Source organism: Talpa europaea, assembly GCF_964194135.1.
Source record: "Talpa europaea genome assembly, chromosome: 4".
In the NCBI taxonomy this organism is placed as follows: Eukaryota; Metazoa; Chordata; class Mammalia; order Eulipotyphla; family Talpidae; genus Talpa; species Talpa europaea.
The window spans coordinates 135,221,852-135,247,540 of NC_140070.1; the positions used below are offsets into that span (position 1 = coordinate 135,221,852).

General features: G+C 38.0%; 1 protein-coding gene across 2 annotated transcripts in view; it reads right to left on the minus strand.

Moving 5' to 3' along the window:
• Positions 1-10,051: 10,051 nt before the first annotated feature.
• The window catches only part of LOC311169218 (cysteine and tyrosine-rich protein 1), a gene marked incomplete at both ends in the record, with an annotated part of 124,136 nt that continues 108,498 nt past the window's right edge, over positions 10,052-25,689 (minus strand). The window contains 2 exons of one of the 2 annotated variants that reach the window (XM_084230999.1): positions 10,052-10,182; positions 17,545-17,702. In XM_084230999.1, coding sequence (XP_084087125.1) covers positions 10,052-10,182; positions 17,545-17,702 — 289 coding nt within the window. Of the gene's footprint in view, positions 10,186-17,544; positions 17,703-25,689 lie in introns of both variants that reach the window. The other variant, XM_084230998.1, reaches the window with a different exon arrangement.

Here is a 25,689-nt window from a genome sequence, read left to right on the forward strand (position 1 = left end):
GTACCTGAGGAAGTAAAATCTTGGAAGTTGCACCCTTATGGGATTTGGGGCAGGACAATTCTTTTATGTAACTATGGTTTGTGGTGCATTAAATACCAGTCGCATCTACTGGTATTTAATACTACCATATTGTCCCAAAGATCCCTGTCTTAGGTGGTGATGGTGATGGTGGTTCCAGCTCTCACTGTGCATTATACCACTTAGGAAAGGCAATATTCAAAAGGAGAGGGAGAACATTCCTTGAGATGATCGCTTTTAAATGAAGAACTTTGCCTTTAACATTATCTTTTATTATAGCATTTGTAGCTCCTTAAGACATATTCAATAATGAGTTCAATGTATCCATACTTAGATTTCCCAGGAATTTTGCTGGTGTTGAGTATACAGTTAGTTGTGCATTAAACAGGAATGACCCTTATTTCAGGGTCTCACAGTGTAATGGAGAAAGGATCAGAATCAAAACAAGTAAACAAGCAATATTTAATTATATCTTGGGTTAGGTAACACACAGGCAGTACTGGTACAAAATACTGCCTACGGGGTAGATGGAGACCTACTCGATTTTCAGGGAAACTTTATTTTATGGGTTGATAATTAATCTGAGAAAGAAAAGAATCGGCATGTGCAAAGGACCTGAGGTAAGAAATTCTATGGCTAAGTGGCTGTGAAGAGTATTGGCATAGTGAAAATAGCAAGGACTTCCTGCCACTGTTAGCCACATGATCTGAAAGAACTACTAAAACTGGCCACACATCAGTTTTCTCACTCATTCAATGCACATGATAATATAATTCAAGGAGTAAATACTTGCAAAGTGCTTAAAACATTCACTGTGTGTTTGTTAAATAAGGAGTACAGTGGAAAGAGGAATCAAATGACTTGACTAGTTGTCCAAGGTTTGCCACTAGCGATCTGGTTCATCACCAGTGGCTTTGAACAAGTCTTAGTTCTTCTGTGTCTTCCTCACATGGAGTAAGTATCTCTGTGGTACCATATAGCTCGGAGTCTATTGTATTCTTTCCATGAGCTTGTTCATTTTTGAAAGTTGCCCATGCTGTAATGTTTTAGTCCCTCAGGAGATCACAAAGCTAGAAATGATAGTAAGAGATTATTATCTTTTTGTTTTAAGAAAATAGTGGGCCTGGAAAATCCTTCTGTGTCCAAAGCTGACTAGTGTAAGGCTGAAACTAGAGCCCAGGTCTCCAGCTTGCTTTTTCAAATAATGACAATAAAACCCACATAGTTTAGGACCTCCCCTGGTGGTGCAGCGGTTGAGCGCTGGGCTGTGAAGCTGCCCACAGACTCTGCAGCACCGGTTCAATCCCCTCCCCGGCCGCTGGCGAGGGGCCCACATGGCGCACAGACCTCTCCTGCCGTGTCCAGCAGTGTATTTCGGTCCATCTGCCTGTTCTGTTCCCCAGAACCCTGGCTCAGGTGAATTCTCTCACCCTCCTACGCTTCTGACTGTACCCAGTGCTTGTATAAATAAATAAATCTTAAAAAAAAATAAAAACCACACAGTTTAATACAGTAAATGACTCATATGCAGATATATTTTTAAAAATCAGCATTTCAATCAGTGCAAGAAATAAATGGTACATTTCAACTAGGTAATTTGAAGAGTTTTATGGAATAATTAGGTAAAGTGTAGGGAAATTGTGTGGGGATAGTGCAATACCTCTGAGGTAGTAATAAATCACAGATCTTAAGCATGCCCTCAGCAGCATGGCCGTGCCAAGTGACCTTCAAGTGATCTGGTGGCTGGCATACACCTAGCCATCACTACCAGTATAGGGGAGGTGGAGAGAAAGAAACTGGAAGATGCAACATGGTAACTGAGAGGCCCTAAGAAACACCCTAAATAGGGGCCTCCCCAGTGGCGCAGAGTGTTGAGTGCAGCACTGTGAAGCTCTCCCTGTCCGCAGCCTCCACCACATCAAAAGGTGTGTTTCAACACACCTTTAAGAAATGATATTGTGAAAGCTATGACATCTTATTTTAGTAAAAATGCCTTCTGTGTATCCTTTGGACACTGATCCCAAAGTCTAAATTATGTTAGGACCCATTTTATGGAAATTAATTTGAGGCAATTTCCCCCTGGTGTTTGATATTCTTTTTGTCAAAAATCAGAAGTTTAGTTTTAATCTGAAGAATTACAACAGTGTATCTGTTATAACAGTGTATCTGTTATAATCTAACGACACAGGTTCGATTCCCTGCTGGCCAGGGAGGGTCCCACATGGCGCGACAGACCTCTCCTATCTTGCTGGCTGCTCCCCTCAGCAGTGTATTTGATCCTTCTGCCTGTTCTGCTCCCTGTTCTGTCTCTGGTGGATTCTCTCAGCCTCCTGCACCTCTGGCCTGTACCCCGGTGCTTGTATAAATAAATAAATAAATAAATCTTTAAAAAAAAGCACCCTAAATAGTCTTGACAGTCTCCCAAATGTATATTGCAGGAATACAGAAGTCCTAAGTAGCAAATGAGACTCAAGATGGAGAAATAAAATTTATTCTATTACAGTGGCCTAAAGAGTCATAGACTTCATAAATATTTTAATTTTGACATTCATGTGTATATAGCTTTGTGCTGGGCAAAGTCTATTTTATTTCTTGATTACTATTGAACTCCACTGTTTATGCAGAATTATCTGGAAGATTATTTTTGCCTTTTTCTCATTTTAAAAATTTTCCCACACTAACCTATTATTGCTCATTTTAATAATATTTTATTTCTTAGATGTGCTTTTCTTTTAAAATTCTGCAGAGATCTTGAACTTCTAATAAAAATGTGTTATAGAAAACCAACACCCAACTCCATAGGAATATTAAGAGCTATATAAAGCAGACACCAGTTTATATGACCTCATGTTTGATTACCAACATTGAGGAGTCTCCCTCCAAAATAAGTTAAAGGTTTATATCTGCGTAAAAGTCTTCTCCATTCCATAAATATGGACTCATTCCTTCTTCTTAGTCAAAAGGAAATACAGGGCACCCATCGAAAATTCATAATGGTTTCTGTTCAGGGAAAGTCATGACTTGGGAAATAATCAGGTGACAATGTCTGCAGGAACCAAGGGCTGTATCTCATCCGTGGTGTCCATAAAAATTGGAACTGATGGAGGCTAAGTGATTAATTGCAACAGAAGGACATGAGTCATTAAGATTGTTCAAACATGTATGATCATCCACTTGGAACTCAAGCCAGAGAAAGGCAGCATCTGTGAGTGCCCAAAGATTGCCACAAGTAGCTTTTACAAGCAAAAGGGAAACAGATAAATTATTTCTTTGAGGCATTGAAAGTCTATTTTGGCTGAAAGATTTTTTTAGGGATGATGAAGTGATACATGCACAGTTTCTAAACCTGCAAAATGGGGATAATAACAGTAACTACACCACGAGTTCAGAAGAGTAAATGTAAACCAATTTAAAGTGTTTAGACCAGCATGTGGCATAAAAGACACCCACAAAAACTGCTGTTATTATTATGATTTAAGGTAATGTACTTCTAGGGAAAACTCCATAAAAGAAATGACCTTTTTGCAAAGGTATTACTGCTTTTCTGAACCTGAATAAATGCACTATTGCTCTCTCTATATATGAAACAATAACACAAAAGCTGATAGCCATTTTATTACCTACTTCCAGATGATTTTAGTTTAGTCTTTTTTGGTTTCTTCTTAGAATATTCAGTGGTGTTTCAACATACCTTTAAGAAATGATATTGTGAAAGCTATGACATCGTATTTTAGTAAAAATGCCTTCTGTGTATCCTTGGGACACTGCTCCCAAAGTCTAAATTATGTTAGGACCCATTTTATGGAAATTAATTTGAGGCAATTTCCCCCTGGTATTTGATATTCTTTTTATGTCAAAAATGAGAAACTTAGTTTTAATCTGAAGAATTATAACAGTGTACCTCCCAAACTGGCATGTTGTCTTGTTCTCATTAAATGAGTCCATCAAAATGAGCCTGTTCGTTTGCTTGAACAGGCGTGTTAATACTGTACTTAATGACACAATTCAACTGTGTCTGAAATAACAGACATTATCAACTAATAGTTGTATTAAAAATGAAATTAATATGAAACTATAGCCTTTTGTCCAGTTCTCTGATCCATAATTTGTATTATGGACCCACTTAAATATGCAACTAATTAGAAACTCTCTTCCTAATTCTTAGTTATTTTGCTATTCTATAATGATATATATGTGTATAATGTATGTGTGTATATATACATACACATATTAGTTGTTGACTTCATATTGAATAATTTATTTCATGTTCCAAATATATTGATAACCCCTGAGGACTACAAATTACCAAGAGACATTCCTTGTTCTCAAAGAGTCTGTAGTCTCATGGGAGAGACAGACATATAACAAATATGTGAAAAAGGTACAGATGCATGCAAAACAGGTTCAAAAAAGTACAGAGGTGGGAATCAACTAGCTACTATGATAAATTATCAACCTCTCCTCAGAGTATAAGCCTTTAGCTACCTCTGGCCAGGCGAGCGAGAATTACAAGGATTGCACAAAAGAAGCAAGAATCCTATCCCCAGGCAAGGAAGTGAGAGGATTTGTGCTATATGCTCAGGTGGTGGTGAGAAATCTAGGGGGTGGGCCCCAAATGCATTTTACAGGCAAAACTAAATTCCAACTACTTAGTCCATCTGGATGACTTTCAAGTTTTCCCCAGTCAAAAAAAAGTGGTGACACACAAGATATGTGATAATCAAAATTAATTTACAATAAGATATGAAAGTGGAAAAATCAAATCACATGGCACTCTTTGGGTTTTAGTCAGAAAAAAAAATAAATTACCAATCTTTCAGCCCATTGGAACAATGTGAGATCTCTTATTCATTTATTGCCCACTTCCAAACTTAATCAGAAAATGATTCCCCTGCCTCCTCTTCACACCAAGAAATGACACTCAAAAACTGGGCTAGAAACTGGGAATCCAAAAGTCTGTGACCAATTTTTTAAAGCGATGATTTCTTAATGCATCCAGAGAAAGCAAACATTCCCAGCACATGTTTCTGCACTTACGAACATTCCTTTGTATTTGTTTTCCATTTTCAGGAAAGGTAATCAGGAATAGGTTAGGTAGCAACTTGACTTGGTGAGCTTGAGTCACTGAACTTGATTCATCTGGAAACTTGTCTTGGAATTCTTTTTTTAATGAACATTAAATATCTTGGCACAAAGTTGAAACAAGGGTTAGAACTGGATCCATGTTCGGACTTGTCCCCAAGCTTTGTGGTGTGTGGTGTACTTCCTTCCCTGCCAGGGGGAGATGTGTCAGCGCAGCTCATCTGTGTAGCCCACAGACACATGAACATGTCTCCCCTCAGCATTTCTTAGGAATGCAGCCCTTAGCCCATGAGCATGGCCTGTGAATGTTGCCAGCTCTATTCTACCGCTTCCTGTTTAATAAATGCAAGTTGACCACAGTCAAACATGGCCCTGGGATTCTTTCAGCTCTTGAGTGGGTACATTTCTGTTAGTGGGGAGATTGTCTAAAGTCCAATAATCAATTCAAGGAGGATGAGATAAAGTCTCCCTGCTGTGGAAGGACAGCTATGACATGACTCCAAGTGCTCCTGGCCTCCTGATATATGTGCCCTTGTTTAATCCTCCTTTTGTGCAGCCTGGACCAATTGTCCCAATTAGAAGGAATAGAAGAATATGGCAAAAGTGATTAGCTGTCACTTCTAATAAAACCTAATGGTTTTCTGCCCCCCTCCCTTTTGCTAGTGCTATATTTTGCTATCACCCTCTTTCTCACTGTCTGGCTTTCCTTGCTTGCTTGCACTGGGGAAGCTAAAGTTGACATATACTGAGTTGCCCTATGGCAAGGCTCAAATGGCAAGGAATTGGGAGTGGCCTCTGGCCAGCAGCCAGTAAGAACATCCTTTAGTTCAAAAGCCTGCAAGGAATGAAAACCTGTCAATGACTGTGCATGGGGACAGAGCTTCCTCAATTGCACATCGAGGTGACTACTATGTGGGAGTCCCTGAGCCAGGGCACCCAGCCAAGTTACCCCCAGATTCTGGACTCTAGAAACTGAGATAATAAATGTTGTTTTAAGACACTAATTTGTTATACAGTAATGGTCAACTGCTTATGGAAATAGTAAGGGTTGGAAGAGGAGCACAAGTTTGGAGAGAGACTAGTATGTACATTTGTGTCTGTCTGACTCATCACCCTAGACAGGACGTTTATAGCAGATAGTCTACATATATTATTTATAACCATTGCAACAACCTGGCAAGAGTGGTGTTATTCACATATTTTTAATAAAATCAAGTTCTGGAAACTTGGTTTTTTGGCTCAGAACCAAGGTAGAAGATGACACAGATGAGAGAGAAAACCGAAGTCATCCTCTGAAGTCTGGTTTTTTTCCTCTGTACTAGTGGGTATAAAAGGCAGAATTAGAACTGAAGAAGGATGGAAATCAGAATCTCCCAAAGGTCTTCTTCATGCCAACTATGTCACTTTCCTTTGCTAGAAGTCCTGACGTGGATTGAACTGAATCATATCATACAGTGGAGTTGTCCCAGAAGAACACTTACATCGGACTTGCGTCTCTTTTGTCCTGCAGGCCTACAATCAGAAAATTAAAATTGCACATTTCAACCAGATCCAGATTGGGGATCTGGCAGTCTTTCGAAACCTCTGCAGGGATACGTAAGGTGACTGCATGGCTTTGGGATTCTGGTGTTAGGTAATTTTCATTTAGAAATAAAGAAATAGCACAGAGAACTCTACTATGTGATGGGTTTGATATACAGTCCAATAGGTGCAGGACTTTGCAGGACCCTCCCTCACCTACTGCCAAAAGCTGGCAAGATAGATTTGGTTAAAAAAGGACAGTTGAGTGCTGCTTTCGACTGGTGTGGGAATAAGACTCTATCTACCCTATTTTACAATAACCTAGAGTCGGAAACAAGATTATTATTTCCACTAACAGACAAGTGGATAAAAAAAATAGGGTATATCTCCACAATGGAATGCTATACAGTTACAAAAAATATCAAACCCCAACAGTTGCAACAACATCTAGGGAAATCCCTCTAGAGGGAATTATGCTTTTTGAAATATACCAGGCAGAGAAAGTCAAACACCATATGATTTCACGCATATGTAGTAGAGAAAACAAACAAATCGATGATGTAAATAAAACAAAAAAAATGAACTTTTGAACTTTAGGATCATTTGGTGGCTAACACAAGGGAAGGGGCCAGGCGGTAGGGTAAATTGAAATAGGTAAGGAAAAGGATTGAATTGGAAGTTTAACAGAACCTATCCATGTGTTGATTTTCAGTGATGCACATCAGAAACTCATAATGTCAAGACAATGTTATTTCAATTTTTAAAGATTAGTGAAACTGAAGAACTGAATTTTCATTTAGTTTAATTTGAATTTAGATTGAATATGTATGTAGCTCATGGCTAACATGTTATACATTGCAGTTTAGTGGACATTATCTTTCTGGCATTCTGTGTTAATCAATTTTGACTAATATTTATAGACTATTTTCTATGTGTCAGACAATATACTTAGAATTTGGCACGTGCATTTATTGAATATTCACAAAGTCTGAGAAAGCCAATGATATTATTTACATTTCCCAGAGGAGAGAGCTGAATTTTAGAGAGATGAAGTGACCTGCCTCGTGGCAGGAAATAGCTTTCAAAGTCAAATGTATCTGGCTCCAGTCCTGTGTTTCTTTCACAGAAGAACAAGACTAACCCAGCTGCAGTGGAGGGTGAAACAAAAGGGACACAAGACAATTAAAATACAACTCTCCTTATATGGGTTCTTCCATTTTATTGCTTATTGTAAACACTTTGGCTGCAGCAAATACATTAGTTTTTAAATAACCATAATTCAAAGCTTCCACACCATATACCATTTCCCCTGAAGATGTATCATTTATGAAAATAATCAGTGAACTCCAAAAATCTATACTGATAATGTGCACATTTATGCTATTGTGACACTAAATACAAATGGAAAAAGACCCTTCTACTGTAGGCCTATGGGTTTGTGATACGCCTTAAGGGAGATCATAAAGTAACTCAGAGAGATGGCGTGGACTGAAATGGCTCTGATGCGGGTAGTGTTTGCAGAACATAGAAAGTATACAGTAAATGTTTATTGACATGAAGATGATGAGAATTCAATTTCCACCCTTTCCATTTTTTCTTTCAAAGTTCCTCTATTTTTTTCATACAGAATTTATGATGCATTTGCAACCAACATTCTGGAAGCTGGAGAACCTAGCACTTTGGGTCACAGAGCTGCAATGTAATTGGGTCTGATTACACTTGCAGAAGAGAGATAAATTAAAGCATGTGTACTCTTAAAATGGTGCTAAAGTCAGTTACTAGAATAGGTTGGAACTCATGAGCGCTTTGTATTTTCATAAGAAAATCACTGGTGCCCCCAAATCAAGCAAATCATTCAAAACAAATTTAGTTTTTCAAGCTCACTGGTAGCGTTAGATCATATTTCATTTGGATCACTATTTTTGAAAATAAAATATGCTACTTTATTGAGTGCTTAGTTTCTTAACTGCGAGTATAGGGAATATAATTTATAACTTGGGACATCTGATTGTTTTTATCCAGCAAAATTTTAAGCATTATTGTGGTATTTCATCAAATTATGCTACTGATGAGTTTTAATTGCCAAGTGCCAAAATATTTGATCATTGATTCCCAACATTTGCTCATTATACAATCTTAAATGCATGAAAGAATGCACATAAAAATACAGATGTTCTGGTTGCTTATAGCAAAATATGGCATATTAGAATTTTTATTAAAAACTTTTCCACCTAAAGGCAGGCACTTCATGAAATTTGGGTTTTGGCTAAGGCAAATGTTTGATTTCACTATCTTAAACTTCCCATGAACTGTACAGCTTTTTCAAGGGACTAGATTATCAAAAATATTACAAAAGAGAAACAGAACTTTGTCTAAGGAACATGGGAATGGGAATTGCATGGAAGGGAATCTGAAATTTGCTTTGCCCTCTTTTTGTATCTTCATGGTCAAGTTCTGAGATTTTGCTCCCTGATGTAATGTGCCCTGGGAATATTTGGTTTCTCATTTTTTAATGTAAGGTGAAGTGTTTGAGTATTTTTTTTTTTTTTTGCCTAGGGAACTTGCTACAACTTTTCCCGACATTTGAGTTAAACTTTGTCATAATAAAGGCAAATAAGTTTAGGTAACAGCAAGTAGCATTGAAGAGTTCATGGCTTCAAGTAGCTGTTGAGAATCATTGATCCTGGCTCACCTCTCAAATTAAATAGATAAGACTCACCTCCTCCTGTTGTTTTCCTTCTGGGAGGAATAGAAATTTACCTTGCATCTACCTAAAACATGAGCAGAACGTCTAGAGCCCATCTACATTTGATTTAGCTGCTCCTTCTAGAACGTGTCTCCCACCAGATATTCAGCCAGGTTCTGCTAGCCATCTTGGTAACAGGGAGTTTGACAAAGCAATGTCAATATGAAAGATCAATGATTGGAAAACAAGATCCCTTCCTATAACCATGAACCAGAGCTTCAAAACAGCATAAGGCACAGAAATGGGTTCTCAGGCATTTATCTGTATTTACTGATGAATGAAAGAACAGTTCCAGTTCTGAATTTTAAAGCTACACAGAATATAGCTGTTTCTTTATGTAGTCCACACTATTCTCCTGTACATAAATATTCTTTCCCAGGATCAATATTGCACTTTCCTTCATATGTTTATTAGGCAATATGATTTTAAGAAGCTGTGTCTAGCTCATTACTCTTCCTTGGCTGTGCTTATGTTGATCAGTAGATCTCTTTGAATGTGATCCTGTCAAACCAGAGGGTGTTAGCTCTGCATAGAGTTGAAACCCCATATCTCTTAGCCTGGATGTTGCACTTGAGTTCGAAACAAGTATTCCTTAGAGCAATCCTTTGCTATCCGCTTCTGAATAGAGGAATTTTATTCTGGGCAAGATCTCTGGTTTGTACACACACTGCTCTGGAAGAAGGATTATTTCCTTGAATTTCCAGGATAAGGAGGAGGTGGTGAACGCTGGGCGGAAGCCTGTGGGGCTGGGGAGTAGGGAGGAGGTAAATCTGCGCAGTATTCCATCTCCTGGTCATAGCTGTAGGGGGGCGGTGCTACTGGAAAAGAAAGGAAGATGACATCAGGCATTAAGCAAATGTTCGTGTGTCAACTGTCTTAGTCACTGGCACCTTGAGAGGAGACAAATTTTTGCCTGCAAATATCTTGTTTTCATCATCAGATGGCACGTGAGAAAGAGTGAGTGTGTAAACTGTGCCACTGGTGAAGAGACTTAGACTTGATGGCAGAGGAAAAGAGTTTTGGAAACGTGAGGCTGAAGGGGCAAACAGAAGGGATTTAGGGGTAATTCAAGTTTGAGTAAAGTGCAGAAGCAGAAGAGTGATGGAGGATAGAAATGGGAAAAGACCTTGAGGAATCTGGTTGTATCGCAAACAGGGTGGTTCTGATTATCACAGAGATGAGTGATCCATGATGTGAATGCTGCTGAATATGCTTTGGGAAGATGATTTGGCTATGCTGATCGAGTGTGTGGAAGAAAAAGGGAGATGAAGTTAACAGTATATGTGATTGTGGGGGGGCTTGTGACAGTGGGAGCAAAAATCATAAAAGCGTTTCCCTACCAAGTGCTTAGGTGACGTCAGGTACATAGAGAAAGGGGTGGAGAGTAGAAGGAGGTGTTGAGATATTGGGCATCCAGTACATGCTCCCAGAGCTGGGGGAGTCATGGAGTCATCACAGGAGTAAGACAGAGAAAAGGAGGACACACAGATTTGGGAATGAGGATGACAGATTTGACTTTCTAAATTGTATTTGAAAATGTATCCTAACATAGGTTGGTGTGACTCAAAATCACATTTAATATACTTTCTTGTGACTAGGCATGGATCTACTTTGCAGTGACCCCAGTCTCATTTTAGGTTTGGAAGAGGGTACTGCTGAGTCCCCCAGGTCTTCAAGAACCAAATCATTGCACAGCATCTGAGCAGCCCCTTGGGAAACTCTCTGACACTTTAGCAGTAGAACCATCATCCCAAGCATGATTCTAGTTGGAAATTACCAAACTTCTTAGTGGAAATGCTGCCTAAATTGTAATACTGTGTCAGAAGAACACAAACAGAAAGCCCAGCTTTTAACATGAGGATGGCAGAAATAACAAGCAACATTGCAATCATGCACACAGCTTCTCCTTGGCCCCTCAGAGGCTGACCATGCCAAGCTTTCTTTTCTACAACAAAATGGAATAACCTCTAGGGAGTCTAATCCATTTCCTCTGTATTCCACCTACTCCTTTTACTACTACTTGCTTCATTTTATCTAGGAGGATGGAGACAATAATAAACGTCATCCAAGCCAAGACATAAGACACTGCACCTCCATGCAAAATGGAAGTTGACAGCTGAATCCCCACTGAACTGTTTCTACAAGCATGTGGTTTTAGGCTGTTCTGATGCCAATCTTTCCCTGTCTCTTACAAGCAGACACACACTGACTGATTGTACAGATTGACGTGACATTATTCTCTGTCATGAAGCCTTGGTGTGTGTTTATGCTTCGGCAACAAAGCATTTATATTTTGCCATCTGCATAAAAACTTGGGGACATTTCAGGGAGAATCCCTATGGTTATATACAGCTGGATGCTGAACATGAAAATTTAAGCTTTGAGACAGTATTCTTTCATTCATATAGCCTTTGAATCCTGATAAAGTGAGATATAATGTGTAGAGTGATAATTTGAGGACCAACATGAAATAAATATGGAATATCTTTTCTAGTACTAGATAATGGGTGGCATTTTGAAATAACTGTATACACGTGGACTGTGCTATCTTTTCTTTTTTCTTGCAGATGATAGTTTCACTAGGAAGTAAATTTTTCATGTTATTGATTTTAGAATTCCTGATTAAGTTGGAGTGCTTATGTTCTTTTATAAAGGTCAAATTAATTTTAAGACATAATAGCTGAAGATATGGTGCCTTTGCAATTCTTTTATAACCAGTAATCTAATTTTCTGATTTAAGTAGGACAAATAAGCTGTTTATCCTTAATGTCATTTTAAGGTAGCTACAATATTACACAGATGCTATGAAATTCATTCAGGAAATTTAATGCTTTCACCCACTTAGGACAACATCAGTAGAATGAATATGAGGAAAATGTGTGATGTTATCAAAATATACGACATTATTTTAAAACATTCTCCATCCCTGTGGGCCAGAAGATGCACTGGGTACCTGCCAAAATTCTCATACCCATGCTTCAAACAAAAATTTTTCCTCTTTAAAGACATGAGCTCTTCTGCAGCACATGCTGAGATGATTCTACTTTCTGCTCCTCCTTGTTGATACCTGTGGCCCTCACTGCTGCAAACTCTCATTCTTGGAAGATGGAGTGTCCAAACTCAAAATATTGCTTTCCAGCTTGACTTCTATTTTCTTTCTGGAGGTTTCATCATCCATGTATTAAAATAAAGTTTGAGTCCCAAGATGGAGCCGCTCCTGCTGGGGGTTCCACACCAAACATCTGGTCAGTCAGTTTCCTAAGGCCAATCTGGACGCCACTTATTTCCTTGTTTTTTCCTTCTTAGCCAAAAGTGTGGACTAAGTGGCTCTAGTCAGGTATTTCCTATCTCTCTCTTCCTTGCTTTTTATTCTTTTTTAAAAAAAGATTATACATACAAGAACTGGGGTGTAGAACAGAGGTGCAGGGGGTGAGAGGATTCACCAGAGAGAGTGGGGAACAGAACAGGCAGATCAACTGAAATCCACTGCTGAGGGGAGCAGCAGGTTAGACAGGAGAGGTCTGCTGCACCATGTGGGCAGCTCCCTGGCTGGGAATCAAACTTGTGCTGCGGTGGCTGCGGATAGATAGCCCTGTGTCTTTAACCCCTATGCCACCAGGGAGGCCCCCCTTGCTTTTTATTCTTAATCTAAACAAGCTTCCTTTGTCTTTACCCCATTTGGCAGTGATGCAACTATTTGCTTCACGAAGTGTTTAATAAAGTTTGTGCCACTTAAATTGTCTTTTCAATAATTTTTAAACACATGAAACCGTAACTCTCAGTCCTTTGGACTGTTTATCTTCAAAAAATTTTGGTGTGACCAGTAACAGAAACATTATTGTGCTATAAACACTATGTATTTCTAGAATACCCATTCTAATCTATTTTGAACCTCATCTGAATTTCCTGATGGCATTAAAAAAATTAATTTAGTCTGATGTCTCTTCCTCTTTCTTGTCTGTCTTTATTCAGCTTAGATTTATGGTCCATCTCTAAAATTACTTCTGCATATCTGTCATCAACTTTCTTATCTTTTTCTACTCCAATGCCTGACAAAATGCCAATCCTGATTAAACCCAACACTTTGGCTACCCTAGATCTGTATCTAGGAGCTCAAAGTGGCTAGATAAAAATGCACAATCATGTTGATTGATCTCACACTTGAGGGTGGATGTCCTTGGCTTTGCATGGGAATGGCACATTTCATTAGGTATCTCATCACCCCCCATTCTTGGAGATTACTGCTTCAAACTTTCTTCTTTCTCCTTAACTACAAACACCTCTTCAATCCACTCTCAGCATGAGACTTGCTGCTTATTTCACTAAAAAAAATGGCACTCTCAGAAGAGACCACCCTCATATCACCAAACCTCAACCTCTGGTGAATACACAATTATTTTCTCATGCTCAGTGCCTATATTAACAAATACCTTGATACAAATGGAGACTTGATTTCTTTAGTATTTCCAAGAGATTTTAAAGACTGAAAGCCAGTTTTTTTAGAAGATGTTTCTCTGGTTGGGTTTTTCGGATATTTTTAATGCTAAGATTCAGGCTGTGAATTTCCAGGCAGAATATCACACAGACCAAGTTGTCTTACCCTAAGGGTAATACCCAAAGGTGCAAGCTGTCCATCTGCCCTTTGGTGATATTAACATATCACCTGGTTTCTCCTGTGCAATTACACTTTTTCCTATTAAAACTAACAAGCAATTGGGCCTCCCCAGTGGTGCAGGTGGTTGAGCACAGCACTGTGAAGCTGTCTGCAGCCTCTGCAGTGCGGGTTTGATCCCGGCTGGCCGGTGAGAATCCCACATGGCGCGGCAGACCTCTCCTGTCTTGCCCGCAACTCCCCTCAGCAGTGTACTTTGGTCCTTCTGCCTGTTCTGCTCCCTGCTCTGTCTCTGGTGAATCCTCTCACCCTCCCATGCATCTGGCCTGTCCCCGGTTCTTGTATAAATAAAAAAAAAAATCTTAAAAAAAAAAAAAAGCACTCTATGTGTAGACATCCTAATGGCATGCAAATATCCTACTCCTAAGCCATCTTTGTCCCTAGATTTAATTAACATCAGTTGATCATTCTTGTCCTATACATTCCTTACGATGGTTTAAAACAATTATTTCCAGCCCCACACCTCCCTTTCACATTTACACTTTGACATTCTTCTGTTTACAAGAATCCCCCTCCTTTTATCTTTACCTCTCTGTCTGTATATCATCAGGGGACCCAATTAATGTAGCTCAAATCTCAATTTTCTTGATAACATGAAATCATTTGCTTTCTTTTTTGCTGGCATTTGATTTTTAGAGACTTGCCAAGCCTTTAGTTATGGTTTTTCAGTGTAATTTTCCTTTAGTGTACACTATTCAAATCTGTTTTTTTAAATCTGCTCACCATGATCGTGTTGTTTACATGGGAGTTCCGGAACGTAGTAAGAAATGTAAGATTTGATAAGTAATACTTATTTTACAATGGTGGTTTTAAAAATAACTGTAGTTAAACAGGATACCACTCATTCTTCCCAATATGGCTGGACTAACAGTCTGTTTAGTGGGTCACTGGCCAACAAAAGGTCAGGGGTACAGATTAACTTTCCAGTGTAATTTGCTCCCTAGTACAGAGTAATATTCACTGTGGGGTTCTCCACTCCGGGCTTTCTCCCAGGGATCAGATAACCTTGGCTAAATTATTTCCTCTTTTTTCATGTGGCCTCCAGACTGTAGTTCTATACAATAAGTTGAGATGTTAGCTCAATTATCACAGGGTTAATTGATGTGGGTAGGAACATTTTATATTGCCACAGATGAAAGATTTTGAAACACATTCAATACTACTCTGTTGTTTCCTGATCCTTTAAGTAAAAGCTTAATTAGTGACTTTGAGAAGGAAATGAGAAGTAATCAAGCACATTATGTTTGTAAAGACTTAGTCTTTTTGCAGCAAAAATACTTCTACCATAAGGCCCATTATGTTTCTTGTATTATTCAGAACAATGCATTTACTGAAAATACAACATAACACTGTGACCTGCCAGTATGAATGATACCACTATGAAATTTTAAAACCATGTTTCCATGCATTTAAATAGAAACCTCAAACCCCCGAAAGCCAAGACTTCACTTAAATGAGTGATATTTTGTATCTTCTATTATGATTTTCTTTAAGGTATGCACCTGCAGAAAGGAAAAATAAAATATAAAATATTTTATGGAAAAAATTTAAAAATCAACTAAACTTTAATTTTGATGGAATACAAATATACCTGGTGAGCTATATATAGACTCCCTCGAGCTCCCGTCTGTTCTTTTGGGTTGTATTGGCCAGGTAAAATGGGGAAAAGTGAAGAATAAAACTAAATTTCCCTCTTCTTTCCTCTTAAGCCCTAGTCTTAATATTGTTACATGAACTCAACAATATCCTCAGGAGGTTGAGAAGATTAGAAATTGAGAATTGCTTGTGTAGAGAGTAAAAGCTACATGCTCCAGATGGAAAAAAGGTAAATTCTCTAGAAATTGGTGTAGAGCTCAATCAGATCTTATCATGTATTTTTTTCTTTGTTCATTCAGCACGCCCATGAGTGCCCACCATGGGCTAGTACTGCTCTTATGTCCTTGGGATTGAGGAAGGAGCATTCTAGACAGCCTTCTCTGCCATGTGGTGATAATGTTCTGGGAAGACTGGCTAGACAGTAAACAACAAGCTAATGCTCAGGTAAACTATGTGGTATCTTACAAGATTAAGAGCACTCTGGAATAAAAAAAAAATGGGTAAGGTGGACTGAGGTGTTGTGTACAGTTTTAAATTGTACACAAAAATTGTACACAGTTTTTCAGGATGGACCTATATGTCAGGACCTTTGATCAAAGACTTGGATTAAGATGGGAACGTGCTCACAAAACAGCAAGGGAAAAAATGTCACTGGAGCCAGAGTGGTGAGGGGGAGAGTAGAAAGACAGGAAGTCAGAGAAATAAAAGGAGGTGCCAATTCAAAAGAATTTGTTTTTTACTTTGAAAAATATAAGGAAGCACTGATTTTCATTCATCTGGGGGGAATGGAGACCCGCTGGACTATTTTGGGCAGAGGAAGATATAAGGCAGGATCTATTTTAGAAGTTCATTCTGGTTACTGCGTTGAGAGTAGACTACAGGGAGCCGGGGGATGTATGCAGGAAGAACAGCTAAAACACGATCACAGGAATGAAGGTGAGAGCTGTTGATGGATTCCACCAGGAATTGAGAAAATTTCCAGGTAGATTGCACATAGGCTTTATGCAAAGTGAAGAGACAACGATGATGACTCCAAGGTTTTTGGCTGGTCTGAGCCACTGCAAAGTTAGAGATGCCATCAACTGGAATGGAACATTTTATATTGTCATAGATGAAAGATTTTGAAATGCATTCAATACTACTCTGTTGTTTCCTGATCCTTTAAGTAAAAGCTATGAGTGGAGGAAGATTTGGGGAGCTGATCAGAATTACAGATTTAGACATGTTAAATTTGAGATATCTATTAGAAAGTCAAGTGGAGATGGCCAATGGGCAGTGGGATCAAATAAATCTGAAAGTCAGGAAAGAGAAGACACTGTTGAAATCATCTAAAGCAATATGCAGTGTTTTGTTTATGGGGTCACATGTGTTCAGTCTGTATGTAGAATTTCCAGCAGTTTCTCAACAAATACTTGACAACTTAATACATTACCTTTACTACCTGTTGAGAATTCCAATATTATGTCATCACAAATTTCTTTACATATAGAGGACACATAAAAATGTATTCAATACTTTTTAGGAGACATACATACCTATCAAATCAGTCACCAGGTTCTTCAGACATGTAACTTTTACGTTCTCTGTAATAATTTGTCAGACCTCACTGGCAGATAGACACTAAGGGTGTGATTTGTCTATTGTTCTTAACTCTGGCTGATTGACAACTGAAATCAGTGAGACAACCATGGACAACAGGATCATCTTAAAATATGAGATGGATTTTATTACTTGGATCTTCTGAGTAATCTCCATTCAAATCTAGAGCCTCCGTCAACACTGATGTACAAATACCTCATGCACTTGAAGATTATTCCAGCAAGGGTCTTCAATGATTCCTCCCTACAATGAGTGAGATACACTAACAAAATTGACTCCTCCTTTAGCAGGAGTAAGCTGTGTTGCTTACCAGGATAGGAGGAGATGGCGTTGATATGGGTGGCCCTGATGACGCCTACCCGGGTCCCGCGGTTGTTTTTCATGCACATGCAGATGCATATGGCGATTCCGGCAATGACCCCCATGATGAATACGATTCCAAACACGATGCCAGCGATCGCTGTGCCCCTAATAAGAGCAAAAAGCGTGCAGTGATTGAAAAACCACCTAAGAATTCTTCAGCCTTTTAAATACAGCTTCATAAGTATCTGAAAAGTGCTTCTTTACAAATGATCTTAAAGGTAATGTTATTAAAAGATGGTAATTTCCCGAACTGGTCAAGTAAATAATCTTGTGTAATTTGAAGGATAAGAAACATTTATAAATCTTTAAGGAATCCTCTTCCAGCACAATTAATCCATCATTTAGATGCTGGTTTTAAAAATTCATGTATTTATATGGAGCACAATTCTCCAGATATGACTTCTAAAACAATAATTAAAAAACATTCTACTGTACACTTACACAGCAAAGAATTTACTCTTCTCAGAGAAGTGCTTAGCAGAAATAACTTGATAAATGCTAAATATTAAATAAAATTTAACATTAATCCTGATTAAAACGCTTGAACTAGAAATTTTTTTAAACAAAGAAAACCTAACATCATTTTTTTAAATTATGCAGAGAACAGTTATGACAAGTAAGTGTTGTAATTAAATTTAGGAAGGACATAAACAAAATTTGTTTCCAGTAATCTTATTTTTCTTCAGAAAGTTTACACATGCCACAAAATCATAGAAAAATACTGCATGAGTCAACATACCATTATTTGTAGATAATTTGATTAGTGGGAGTCTTCATTTGTCCACCATTTTGGAAAGTAATGGGGAACTCTTTATTAAGATGTAATTTTTTATTGGGAAGTATCATTTCCAGAAAAATATAAGAAATACCCTAATGTCCATAAAAAGGGATAAAAAATATGATACAGCAGAGAAGGAATCCTATACAATGATTAAAAGGGTGAAGAAGTGTACTTGGGTTGAGAATGTTTCCGTGATATACGGGTAATTAAATAATAATAGAACCTACAGGGCCTCCCTGGTGGCGCAACCGTTGAGCACTGGATTGCAAAGCTGCCCGTAGCCTCTGCAGTGCCAGTTCAATCCCTGACTGCTCCCAGGCCCCCAGAGGAGGGTCCCACATGGCGCTCAGACCCCTCCTGCCGCCCACTGCTCCCCTCAGCAGTGTACTTCGGTCCTTCTGCCTGCTCTGCTCCCTGCTGCGGCTCTGGTGAATTCTCTCACCCACCACGCTTCTGACTGTACCCAGTGCTTGTATAAATAAATAAATAAATCTTTAAAAAAAATAATAATAGAACCTATGGAGGGAGTCCTGGCTAACTGATTTATATAACCAGGTTGTCAGAAGAACAGGTAAAAACCTGGACTTGCAACTGGCAGTTAAAGTCTAAGGACAGGGTCTTGGGAATCTCCAATCTGTAGCCAATTGGTCAGAAGCACAGCATTCAGCCTGGACTTATGATGGACAACTGTAGTGAAGGGCTGTCTTGGGAGACTGAACCCTTATCTGTTGGAATCTTATGCTCTCTCTTGGTAGATGGTGTCAAAATTGAGTTGGCATCTGAGTTTTTTGTTGATGTGGGGAAGGCTGGGAGTGTGCGCACACACACACACACACACACACTGCAATTGGGTCTTGGAACCCTAAACACTTATTTAAAAAGCACTCGATTGGTGGACTTTAGAGTCCAAGTCCAGATTTTCAGAGGTGAATTCCATAGTAGAGGAGTGCTTGAGAGCACTTCCTTAATTGTAATCCTTGGTGCTGTTCATTCCTCTACTTTAAAGAATCCCGAAATTTCATAATCAGGGAGCTTTACTCTGTGTCTTGGTGCCTAGAATTTTACCATAAGAGTATGAATTTTTACAAAATCCTCCTGCCTTCAGCTCTGGGATTCAGCCTTACTCTGCTGTGACTGTGAAGATTTTCAGGATAAGCCTTCAGAAACAGAGTCTTTGTGGCTTAAAACCATGATTTCCAAAGCCAGACTGCCTGTGTTCTAGAGCTGGATAAATGTGGGTAAGTTGCTCAACCTCCCAATTTCTTTATTAAGAAAATGGAGTTCAGGACCTCCCCTGGTGGCGCAGTGGTTGCGCGCTGGGCTGCAAGGCTGCCCACAGCCTCTGCAGTGCTGGTTCATTCCCTGGCCGCCGGTGAGGGTCCCACCAAAAAAAACCAAAAAAACAAAAAAACAAAAAACAAAAAAGAAAGAAAGAAAATGGAGTTCAGTTTGGTGCTTATCTGACTCTCCTCTCAAATTTCATGTCATGAAATATCTGTGCTCATGGGTCATTTTCCAGACATAGAATTTCTTATTTTCAGTGCTATCTAAATATCTATCCCATACTTTTCTAGGAAAGGTTCATAATCCCCCATCCCAAACCTTGGGGCCAGACATCTCATGAGATGGGAATTTTTAAATTGGAAAGGAAAGACACCAAGTATATCAAATATTACAAGCTGCTCTCAGAACACACACATTCACCTTTCTGCTGTAAAGGAAGGGGTATTACTCTGTTTAGGAGCGGTCTTGCAACCAGTTGAATTACATAAAATCTTTTACTTTTCAAAAGATTTCAGAATTGCAGATAAGGCATTGTAAATCTGCATTTGTACTTTTCAAAAGATATTTTCTAAGACTTACCCACATTTACTTAAAAAAAACAGAATACTGTTAAGAATTCCAATAGGCTCCTTTAAAATATTCCTATACGCATTTTCACTTTGCCAGTGAATTATGAAAGCAGAATGTGAGACATATTTGGATATGCTATTATTAGGAATTGAAGAATGGGGGTCTAGCAGTTTAACAAATGAGTCTTTTTTTCTTTATTTTTGAAAATTGTGGTATAATTGGCACATAACCTTATATTAGTTTCAGGTGTACAACATAATGATTCACATTTGTATATATTGTGAAATGATCACTGCAGTAAGTCTAGTTAATATTCATCACTACACATATTAACGAATAAATCTTTTCAAATAAAGATTTATGCAAGGAGATAATTTGAAATAAAAACCTAAAGGTAATCTGGAAACCTTTGTTTATTGTAATTTTCATGTCTAAATAAGATTAAATTGGAGGGCTTCATTTATGTTCCAGAAATAATCAATGGCCCAATTATTCAGGCATAGTTTTCCAAGTATGTAATATGGAAGCTGTTAAGATATCAAATTGGGACATATTTATATTCATTAATTCCTATTTCAATAGAGAGAAGTAGAAAATTAGTCACATTTTGTTTCCTTGTTGGCAGCTCTAGTAAAAGTGCCTGATTTTGAGGTTAATAATGAGGTTGCAGCTAATGTGTTAAAGGAGATTTTTTGATTAAATGATGATGTTGGTGTCCTTGATCCTTTGATACCCATTAGCAATTGTAAATTAGTTATTTATGATATGGCATATGTAAAACTTCTAGCATTATTTACTGTTATTAATTAAAGGAAGCAATAAATAAACAGTAATCTTCTGCATCTATAATTTGGTTTAGTCAACAATTAGGAGAAAAGCTGTTAATTTTGAAATTTGGCATGAAAACCTTGAAAAATTTAGAGGATGTATTTTTTTTTAAAGAATATATTACAGGGTATGGCTGTTTCTTCCCTTTAAACATTTATAAAAATGGTACAGAATGACCTTGCTCAGCCTTCACCCAATTTTCCCCAGTGGTTACATCTTAGTAACTATAGGAAAACATCAAAACCAGAAAATTGACACTGACACAAAATGTGTATATAGTCATTTTTAACCACTATGGTGAGCAAGAAAGAAAACTGTTCTGTCACCCCATTACTTCCCTGTGCTACTCACTCCTTCAGAGACACACCCAGCTCCTTGTCCCCACTGTCAATAACCTTTGGCACCACTTATACATCTGTTTTCCATGTCCATAATTTGATTATCTCTAGAGGGTTATACAAATTGAATTATAAAGTAAATGAACTTTAGAGATAATATTGTTTTTTCACTCACAGTGCCCTTGAAATCTCTCCTAGCTTTTGTGTGAATCAATGCATTCCTTTTTGCTTAGTAATATTCCACAATTTGGAATATAGCATCGCTTAACTATTACCTATTATAGGACATTTTGGTTATTTCCAGCTTTGGTTTTCACAAATAAAGCTGTTATAAACAACGAAGTACATGTTTTTGTGTGGATATATTTACTAAATATCCAAGAGTGGGATTTCTGGGTATGTCATAAGTATGTGTTTGATTTTTAAAGAAACTGCTAGATTGCTTTCCAATGTGGATGTATTATTTTGCATTTTCACCAGAAGCATATGAGAAATCCAGTTTCTTTGCATCCTTGCCAGCATTTGGTATTGTCATTATTTTTAGTTTAGCTATTTTAACAGTTTGTTGTGATCTTAATTTGCATTTCTTTAATGACTAGTGGGGTGGAACGTATTTTCATTAGGTTATTTGCTTTTCTTTGGTGAAATATTTCTTTGTTTTTTTTTTATATTCAAATTGAAATGTTGGCATTTTACCATTGAATTTTTGAAAGTTATGTATAAATGATAGATATGAGTCCTTTATGAGATATGTAGTTTGCAAACATTTTCATCTAGTCTATCACGTTTATTAATCCTTTTAACGGAGTCTTTTGCAGAGTACAAGTTTTTAATTTTAATGAAGTTCAGTTTTCAATTTTCTCTCTATAGTGTGCTTTTGGTGTCATTTCAACTCTTCATGCTTGTTTTGGGACTATTTCTTGATTCTGTATATTTTCCTATTGTTGGATAGGGTGTTTTATAAGTATTGCCCAGAAACTGATAATGTTGTTCAGTCCTACATTCTTGTTAATTTTCTGTCTAGTCATTATACCAATTGTCAAAGGAGGAATCTTGAAATGTCCAACTAGAATCAACTAGAATTATGGACTTTGTTTATATCTCCTTTCAGTTGTATCAGTTTTACTCCCATATTTTGCAGCTCTCTTTCTGTCTTGGCTCTCTATTTGACCTTGGCTATTGTGTGCTGGGGTGGGGCTGTATTTCTCTTCTGTGGTATTTAGCACAGATTAATATTGTCTAAATGTTTTCTGTCCTGCTAGGCTGCCTCTTTCTGGGTCTTTTGATTGGTGAGCTCAGGCTTTTGTGGTGGCTTTTATTGTATGTGCCCACTAGTGTTTCCCGATTGCCAGTTTCCTTATCTCCCAGTCTGGGAGAAAGGAGACAAAAAAAGATGACCTGGGAGATCACTGTGTTTTTCTTCAGTCCATGAGGGACCTAGGGGCTCTGCTTTCTTCTTTTCATCTGAGTTTTCTTGTATGATTGATCTATAACGTCTAGGATTTTTAAGTTGTACTTAAAGGTAGGGAAATAGGGGGGAAAGCACCTATGCTCTGGTGATGCATTTGAAATATAAAATATTGCAATAATGGGCCTCCCTGGTGGCACAGGGGTTAAAAGCACCGCACTATGAAGCAATCCACAGCCTCTGCAGCATGAGTTCGATCCCCGGCCAGGGAAGCAACTCAACATGGCGCAGCAGACCTCTCCTGACTCACCCGCTGCTCCCCTCAGCAGTGTATTTCAGTCAGTTTGCCTGCTCGTTCCCCACTGTGTCCCTGGTGAATCCTCTCACCCCCCACACCTCTGGCCTGTACCCCAGCACTTGTATGCATAAGTAAATAAATCTTTAAAAAAATAATAAAATATTGCAATTAAAAATATTGTTAAAAATTGTAACTTATTTTCACAAACATTATATAAAAATCTTTATGGAAGAGATGAAAACTGTGATGAATCTGAATACCTTTAAAGATTTTTTAAATGTTTATATAATTGGGAGAAAACAATATGAGATATATATCCTTTATCTCTGTACATCTCCTATAAATCCAAACATTTCCTATGCATATTGAAGGTAGTCAAAATATAATTAATAATTACATAAATTAAGCTACTTCACCAACTGTTATTAAACAGTTGTGGAACTATTACCTACAAAATTCTTTCTCTGCAATGAAAATATTTCTTAAAGACAATTGTTAATTTTTAAATCAAACTTAAAAGGTCCTTAATCTTGGAAGGAATAAATATAACTGATTCTTTTAATTCTTATTTTAACTGTTGTTTTCTGGATTGTAAAGCATAATTTGGGTAGATATGTGCATGCAAAGAGAACTTCCTGTTTTCAGGAGGCTAGGCAATACCTTTAATTTCACAAAATTCAGAAATGATTATGTTCTCATAGTGCTGAATAATTTTGTGTGAGCTTACAAATACCAAACAAAAGCATTCAGTTTTATTGGTTACGTGAAACTATCAATAGTTTTGGGCCGGGGAGACCACTTAAGACTATCCCACACAGCTTGGGTGTGTAGTAAGTAGGCTGCATCATCTAGGTTTGTGTAATTACACTCTCTGAAACTTGCATAACAAAATCACCTAATGATGGTTTTTAGGAATATTGCCAGTCATCAAGCAGTACATACCTGTTTCAGTAGAAAAATTACTTATGTTTTGTGATATAATCATTGATAACTATTTGTTTTTTGTCCCTGGTTCCTGCTACACATCCTTAGGATGGTATTTTGTATGATAATAAGATGCTGGTGGCTGGTGGCCCCTGGACAGCTTTAGGATCAGGGATGGTTGCCAGGAAAAGTGAGGGATGATTAGAGTTGTGGAGCTTTAGTTTTACTTCCATTTTCTGGAAGGTGAGGGGCTGGAGGTTCAGTTAATCATCAACTATCGATGATTAAATTCACAGTGCCTACCTCCATAATAGCATTTACATGATGGGGTTCTACATGCTTCTGGGTTGGTGCACACATCGAGGTGTTGGTGAACACATGGGGGCTCTGGAAGCTCCTTGCCCCTTCTGCCATACCTTGCATATGTATTGTTTTCATTTGGCAGTTCCTCAGACATACCCTTTATAAGATCCTGGTAATAATAAGTGAAGTGTTTGAGTGTTGTGAATTGTTCTAGTAAGTTATCAAACTGGAAGGTGGGGGTGTGTAGAAATCCTTGACTTTGTAGCCAAATTGAACAGGAGCATGGGCAACCTGGAGACCCAATACTTGGCGACTGGCATCTGTGGAAGGGCCGCCTTAGTAGACTCGGTGCTTAAACCTGTGGAGTATGATGCTAACTCAGAACTGCTTTAAATTGTAGCGCTCCCAGTTGATGTGAGAAGTGGTTAGTGTCAGGAGTTAGACTTAATTCTCTGTTCTATAAAAATCCTTGCCAATGCATATGAATGCTAGAGCTTGTTTACCTCCCTGGGTAGATATTGATCACTTTCTGTTAAGGAAAAAGTGCTGAATAGAATTATGGATAAAAAATTATTACCACATTGAGATTTTGAAATCAAGATAGTAAATGTATTTGTAGTAATTCTAATGAAACTGTGCCTAATAACTAGGGTCATAAATAATATATTTCATTTTTTCAGTAGCTTTTTATAATCAAAAATGATTCTGGGGCCTCCCTGGTGGTTCAAGGGGTTAAGATGCATCTATGAAGCTCTCTGAAGCCACTGCAGCACGAGTTCCATCCCCGGCCAGGGAGCTGACCCACATGGCACAGCAGACCTCTCCTGTCTCGCCTGCTGCTCCCCTCAGTTTATTTCAGTAGATCCACCTGTTCTGCTCCCCACTTTGTCTCTGGTGAATCCTCTCACTCCCCACACCTCTGGCCTGTACCTCAGTTCTTGTATGCATAAATAAATAAATAAATCTTAAAAAAAAAAAAAAAACGATTCTGATAATGTTGCAACTGTTACAATAATATTTGCAACATCCATTTAGGGAAAGCACTACCCTAACTTAATATCAGTATCTTTACTTGATTTTACTATCAATAACTTTTAAAGAAGCGTATATATGTGAAAAGAATACCAATGTAATATTTCCATTGTTCTCTGACATGGCCAATTTACAAAGGCATTTTATAAAACAGCATAATACAAAAGACTTATGAATATTTTATGCAATAATTTAATAACATCAGTCCCAATAAAATAGGACAATAAAAAAGGCCATAGAGATATTTAGTGCCCATATAAGATACAGAATCTTTCCATCCAAAGAAAATTTTCATATGGATATGAGTTTTTAGTACTATATAAGTG